Genomic DNA, 7267 nt, shown 5'->3' with positions numbered 1-7267 from the left:
TCTGGGCCTCAGTTTCATCACCTGTAAAATGAAGGGATTGGACTAGATCAGGGGCTCTCAACTTGGGGTCCATGAGCTTTTAAGAATATTTTGATAACTATCACACACACAAATATTCCAATAGAATTGGTTTCCCTTGTAATCCTGTGTATTTTATTTTATGCATTTAAGACCATGATTCTAAGAAGGGGTCCATCAACTTCTCCAGATCCAAAGGGGCCCAGGATACACAAAAAGGGTTATGAACCCCTGGACTACACTAGATGACCTCAAAGACCCCCTTCCAGCTCTTGTTCTAGATTCCTAGGACTTGGAAGCCAAAGGGGGAGAGGGGATTGAAAGAGAACCCTCAAAGATGACCAGCAAGGGCCCTTGGGGAGGCCATGGGGTGGCACTGACCAGGGCCTCACCGAGGGCTGTTGTTTGCAGTACAAGGCCAGCTGTAGCCGCCATTTTATCTCAGAGGACGCTCAGGCCCGGCAGGACAAGGAAGTATTTCAGCAGAACATGAAGCGGAGACTGGAGTCCTTTAAGTCTACCAAGCACAATGTGTGTCTCTCTAAGAGCAAGTTGCGGCTCCGCAAGGCCGGCCGGAAGGTGAGTCCCTCCCCAGTCGTCTCTCTCCCCCTGGATTCTCCCATCCTCTTTGCAGTGCCAGACATCATCCTTTCCCTTTGTGGCTGCTGGTTGAGGTTGATGCTTGTGGGGAGTTCTGGGCACTCTGCCCTTCCCTGCCTGGAGCCAGCCCTGGAGAGCAAGAGAACTGTGGAAAACAGGCAACCCAAGATGGGCCATTGTGAGGAAATGACAAACCATGAAGCGTTACATAAATGTGAGAGATGATGATGATGACGACTGCGGGAACCCAGCTGACTGCTTGGGCAGCCCCACTCTTTTAAGAACCCTGGGATTATGGCTTGTCTGTGTATCCCCTTAACCCTTCCAAGTCCGTCTTATAGTCCATTCTCTAGTAGAGATAGACAGATAGATAGATAGATAGATAGATAGATAGATAGATAGATAGATAGATAGATAGATAGATAGATAGATGGACAGACAGATAGATGAGATGGATAAGATAGATAGACACAGATAGACAGACAGACAGATAGATAGATAAGATGGATAAGATAGATAGACACAGATAGACAGACAGACAGATAAGATGGATAAGATAGAGAGACAGATAGATGAGACGAATAAGATAGATAAATGGATAGATGAGACAGATGCATTGATGATAGATATAGATTGCTAGATGACAGATATATCTATCTAGAGATAGATGAGATGGATAAGACAGATGAGGTGATGATAGGTTTAGATATAAATAGATAGATGATAGATATAGATAGCTAGATGACAGAAAGATGAATAGATTAATAGATAGATAGTTAAGAGCATTTATTAAATGTTTACAATGTGCCAAGAGATGTGCTAAATGCCAGGAATACAAACACAAGCAGAGAGAAGATAGTCTCCATCCTAAAGAAGGTGTACATTTTTATAAGCAAAGACAGCACATTAAAGAGAGTTGGAAAGTGGAGGGCGTGTATGGAAGAGATCAGAGTGGTAGAAGGTGCCCAGGCAGGGACAAGGTGAGGAAGATGTCCTGGGAATCGTGGGCTGGAGTGGGGGTGAAGTCAGCATGGCTGGCATAGGTGCTTCCTCAAATGGAAGTTCTGGGGAGGAGTTTTCCAATCAGAGAAGGAAGCCAGCATAAGATGGCTCAGGGGTGGAGGTGGAGAATTCATCTGGGGATCACAGGCTGAGCTAGGTTTGGAAAGCACTGGATTTGGGGTCAGAGGGTCTGGGGTTGAATCCCAGCCCTGCTACTAGCTTGACCTTATACCAAGCCCTTACTCTCTGGACCTCAGTTTCCTTATCTGTAAAATGAGGTGATCGGAATAAATTATCCCTAAGGTTTCTTCGAGTCCAAATCCTATGATCTTATCTACGGTTGAGAACAAATTGGGGAAAGTGGGGAGTGGCATACAACATCTTTGTTACCAGCTATGGAGGCAACGTGCTTAGGTCCTGGAGACTGGGATTTGGAAAAAGAAAGCCAGAGACCCTAAGGCCAGAGCCATATTTGTGAGTATCTCGGCCCACTTTGACAGCCTCGAGTCCCAAGTGGGGACTTCTTTTCCAATTGAGGAAGTCACCTCTGTCTGGGCTGAGAATATGGATGACCACCTTCCACCTGATCTCCGGGGGGGCTTGCCCTACGACTTGGTACCCTACCAGGGTAGGGAATTGGAATTTAGGTGTCAAGCCCCAGGGGTGACTCGGGTTGTTTTCCTTTGTCTCCAGAAGGATGGTTCAGCAGACAAAGAGACTCCTAATGGGAAACCTCATCGAGCCTCAAACTTACCGGACACAGGCAAGCTGAGGGAGAAGGAACCGGGTGGAGGAGTACTGGCCAGTGTGGCAGCTAATCAACCAGCCTGCTGTGTGCCCGGACCTGTGCCAAGTGTTGTAGGAAATACAAGAAGAGCCCGGCACGGTGGGAAGAGTACTGGGTGAAGAGTCAGGAGTCAGTTGTAAGGAGACTGGGAAGATAGGAAGGGGCCAGGTGGAGGAGGGCTTTTTAAAGCCAAACAGAGACTTTTATAGTTGATCCTGGAGGTAACGGGGAGCCACTGAAATTTATTACATTGGGAGGAGTGACATGGTCAGACTTACCCTTGAGGAAGATCACTGTGATAGCTGAATGGAGGAGGGATTGTAGTGGGCAGAGACTGGAGGCAGGAGTTGTAACCAGGCTATTGCAGTAGTCCAGATGTGAGGTGATGCTAGCCAGTGCCTGTGAGGTGGCATTCTGAGGGGAAGGAAGGGGACATACACAAGAGATGCTACGAGGCAGAAAAGACTTGACAACATATTGGCCGGAGGGAGTGAGTTCAAGAGAGCTGAAGATGACCCTGAAATTACAAGCCTGGTAACTGGGTGGATGCTGGCGCCCCCTATAGTAACGTGGACATTTGGAAGAAGAGAGGGTTTGGAAGGGAGAGACAGTAAGTTTTGTCCTGGACGTGCTGAATTTGAGATATCTGCACCAGCGTGGCGCTGCCATGTTAGAGAAAGAGGATGGGGGCGGCGAGATCATGCAGTGGATAGAGTACTGGCCCTGGAGTCAAGAGGTCCTGAGTTCAAATCCGGCCTCAGACACATAACACTCACTAGCTGCGTGACCCTGGGCAAGTCACTTAATCCCAATTGCTTCACCAAAAACAAACAAACAAAAAAAACCAAAACAAAAAAACAGAAAGAGGATGTAGGCATGGGATGCTGTGAAGGGGAAAATGACGAGACAGCAACAGACTGGACAGGTGAGATGTGACCGAATAAGTGTCTGCCCAGATGGCAAGGTACAGAGATGAGATCTGAACCCAGGCCTCTGGACTCCAAAGCTAGTGCCCTCCCCATTGGGTCACCCCTGCCTCTCATTTGATGGGCTCCATGCAGCCTAGCTAGTTGCCTCCCTGCTCCTGTAAGAACCAAGTTCTTTCCATGGTGTGTTGACTTGTCTCATATCTCCACAGGAGACCCAGGGCAGGGACCAGGCTGAACCAGATCCCTGGGAGAGCTAGCCTGGGGCTTTGGAATAGAGGGACCTAGAGGTTTTCATTTCTATAAGCTCAGTGTAAGCCCCGTGTGACAAGGCAGCCAGATCAGCTAATACAGTCACAGAGGGGAGATTCTTGCCTTGCCATCTTCAGCTCAGGGCTAACCACATCTGGAGTGTTGTGCTGCTCTTTGGGACCACGTTTTAGAGAGCGTACTGACAGTGGATAGAGTATGGGATTTGAAGTCAGATATTAAAATCACGATTTTGTTCCTTTTCTTACCTCCGTGATCTTCGGGCACGTCACATTTGGGCTTCACCAGTAAAACTGAAGGTCTGGAATTATTTAATCCCAAGTTGAATTAATTAATTATTTAATGTTAAAGGACCTTCCTAGTTCTAAACTTTATAATCCTATGACAAGCTAGAACACTTCTAGAGGAAGGTTGACAAGATAGGGAGGGTGGGACAGCTAGATGGTACAGTGGATAGAGTACCAGCCCTGGAGTCAGGAGGACCTGAGTTCAAATTCGGCTTTAGACACGTACTAGCTGTGTGAACCTGGGCAAGTCACTTAACTCTACCTCCAAAAATGATGGTGAGGGAAATCGAAACCAGCCCATTCATGGGAATGGAATTCTTCATGACACAAGGTATTTAGCAGAACCTGCTTACCAGAGATGATAATAAGAAGGCATTCCATTGATAGACACCCTCTGAGGTCTCTCCCAGCAGCTGGATTGAGTCCCCTCCCCCTGCTTCTGTTCCCGCCCAGCCGCAGTGATCTTAGCAGTGGAGTCCGAAGAGGAGAGTGACAGCTCGGAGACAGAGAAGGAGGATGATGAGGGCATTGTCTTTGTGGCCCGGGCCACCAATGAGGTTTTCCGAGAACACAAGGTGCCAGGTAATGGTATGCCTCCCCTCTGCCCCAAGAAGTACCAGGATATACCCTCTTCCCCTTCTCTTTTTAGAGATTCTCCCCCCAAGCTGACCCCAAATGACTCCCTTTACCCAATGGCCAAGCGTGCCTGGTTCTGGACAGAGTAAGGGAGGCTAGCTTGACCAAGAAGAAGAAGCCGAATCCACCCGGACCCAAATAATTTGATTTTTCAGTTTGAATAACTAAACTAAACTGTATAGGAATCTGGTAGATTTGAAACTGCACTGGATGAAAGGGAGGTATGTAGGGTAATGGAGAGACCCTGGGCTTGGAGTCATGAAGACCTGAGTTCAAATCCCACCCCAGGCACTTATTAGTTGTATGATCCTGGACAGTTCCCCTAACCTCTCTGTTTCGTTTTCCTCACCTATAAAATGAGGGAGTTGGGCTCCATTGCCTCTGAGGCCCCTTCCAGCTCTAAATCTATGGTTCTATGGATCAGGTGACCTGGGCTTTCGTTTCCAGTTCCATCACCCGCCGCGTGACTGGGCAGATCGATTCCCATCTCTGGGCCTCAGTTTCTTCATCTGTGAAATGAAAGAGTTGGACCAGATAATCCTTAACATCCCTTCTGAGTAACAATCTAAGACCCTATGATTGCCTATAACCGATTGGCCCAGATGCCATCTTTATTGTAAACCACTAGGCCTTTCAGCGGATGTAACGTTACTGTTAATCATAGCGTCAAACCTGTTGGGAGCAGCGGTGGTTTTTCTTCCTGCTTGTCCAAGGGGCTGCATGTGGGTGGGTGGGTCCCCAAGTGTGCACTGAGCCTCTGCTGTGCTCCAGGCCTGTGAGCCGGGCTTGGTTCTCGTTCTCTGGGTGGGGTGGCTCTTTCTCACTGGGACTCACTCCTTCCAAACCTGTTGCTCACTTCATCTGTCACTTCCCCTGTTCTCAGCTCACCTCAATTAATGCACTATTCATCTCCTTTGTCACCTGCCCCCAAATGAAGAACATTTCTGGGTTTCCCTCCTTGGGTCCCAGATACTCCTTAATCCCCCTCTTGGCCCAGATAGCTTTAACTTGGAGAGAGAGAGAGGGATGTTAAAGTAAGACCACCCCTTAAGGGTGTCATTCCCATTTTACAGATGAGGAAAGTAAGGCTCAGAGGTGAAATGACTTTTCTATAGTAACCCAGCTAAGTAAGCATCAGTGAAGAGATCTGAACCCAGGTCTTTCTGATTCTGAGACCAATATTTTAGCCACCATGTCACAAATCCAGGCTTTTCTACTTACCGCTGGGGTGATGATAGCCCTCACTCTTGGACTCAGTACCTATTACACAGGTCTGCAGGCCTAGAGATCAGAGACATGGGGGTCATGTCTCTGACCCCTTGGTCAGCCTGGCCGGGAGTTCTGTCCCTTCGTTCCCCACTGACTTAGAGTGGGGGGTGGCCGGGTTAGCAGGCAGGCTGGTTCCAGGGCAGGATGTTATCATCTGTGCAGCAGTCATAGAAGCATTGACCCATACCAAGGAGTGACTTACCTTCTTCCCGGTACCGTCCCTATTTCCAGGCTTTTCCTCACTTCTTGCTCAGTTCCTGCCCTTGACTCAGTTTGTCCCTGTGACAGATCATACAACCAGTGTCCTTAGAGATTGCCTAGTTCAACCTTATTATTTTATAGAGGAGAAACTGAGGCTCAGAGAGATGGCACCTTCAAAGTCACATAGGTGTTAAATTGACCCCAAATCCTGTGTCCTTTCTACCGTCCCACATGAAATAATAATAATACTGAGCTGAGAATGCAGCCCCAGTAAACTCCCTAGGAGAGGAGCCGGTGAGACCAGAGGCCTTCCTTGCTTGCTTTCCCTAAGTCCCCTTGGGCCTATGTCCAATGGGCCACGTGTCTGCTGAGCTGTGTGCTTATGTCCCCAGGGAGCATGGAGGTGTGCCCAAGCCCATGCATCATTCCCCCCTCACCAACTTGTGCTGAGAAGGAGCTGCCCTGGAAGAGCGGGCAGGGGGACCTGGCAGTGTACGTGTCATCAGAGACCACCAAGATTGTGCCTGTGGACATGCAGACGGGTTGGAACCAAAGCATTTCATCCCTGGAGAGCCTGGCGTCTCCCCCCTGTGCCCAGGCTGCCCTGAGAGCAGCCCACCCTCTGGCCTGCCCCCTGCCTCGGGGAGACGAGCTCCGGGACCCCCTGGCAGCTCTTGTTACTCCATCACCTGAATCCCATGCTGGCTTTACCTTCACCCCCAGCCTTGCCAAGGCAGGCCGCTCCCGTAGCGAGAGCAGCGCAGATGCCCCCGAGCAGCAGGAACTGCAGCCACTGATGGCACCGGAGGACCGTGGGTGCCTCAGTCCAGGCACTGCCAATGCCCGATGGCTTATCCAGTTCAACAGAGCTGGTCGGCTGTAGCCCTGAGACCTGAGGGGTCAGAGGCGGGAAATGGGGAGGGGAGGGAAAGGAAAGAAGGAAGATGAGGAGAGTCCTTGTATGGTGTTAAGGGGTCCAGAGAATGCACTTGGCAGGGGTCAAGGCCAAGGCTGAACTTGGGCTGAGAACCAGCCACCCCAGAAGTGGGGCCCCTCCTCTACCACACCACCCTGACCTTCTTCATCATGGCTTCTAAGCTGCCCTCTAGATGAAGAAGAGAGCAAGGAGCTGAAATCTGAGCATGTCCGGGGCCATGGGCAATTGGGTCTTTCCTTCCTTGTTTCCCTGGGGCAGCCCCTAACTCTGGCTCTGTTCAGAGGCCTTCAAGTGGCTGCTCCCCACCCAGCTGCCCTTTGCCCTTCCTCTTGCG

The 7267-nt window shown here is 49.7% G+C and overlaps 1 protein-coding gene across 1 annotated transcript in view; it reads left to right on the top strand.

Annotated features, from left to right (window-relative positions):
- The window catches only part of SLC9A5 (solute carrier family 9 member A5), a 27849-nt gene extending 20970 nt beyond the window's left edge, over window positions 1-6879 (top strand). The window contains exons 13-16 of the mRNA XM_027847685.1: window positions 430-597; window positions 2314-2383; window positions 4344-4472; window positions 6389-6879. Coding sequence (XP_027703486.1) covers window positions 430-597; window positions 2314-2383; window positions 4344-4472; window positions 6389-6879 — 858 coding nt within the window. The remainder of the gene's footprint in view (window positions 1-429; window positions 598-2313; window positions 2384-4343; window positions 4473-6388) is intronic.
- Window positions 6880-7267: the final 388 nt, after the last annotated feature.

The sequence above is a fragment of the Vombatus ursinus genome, unplaced genomic scaffold, assembly GCF_900497805.2.
Source record: "Vombatus ursinus unplaced genomic scaffold, bare-nosed wombat genome assembly UNPS02005286.1, whole genome shotgun sequence".
Lineage (NCBI taxonomy): Eukaryota > Metazoa > Chordata > Mammalia > Diprotodontia > Vombatidae > Vombatus > Vombatus ursinus.
Note: the sequence above shows the minus strand (reverse complement) of the source record. Positions and strands in the feature narration are given on the sequence as shown.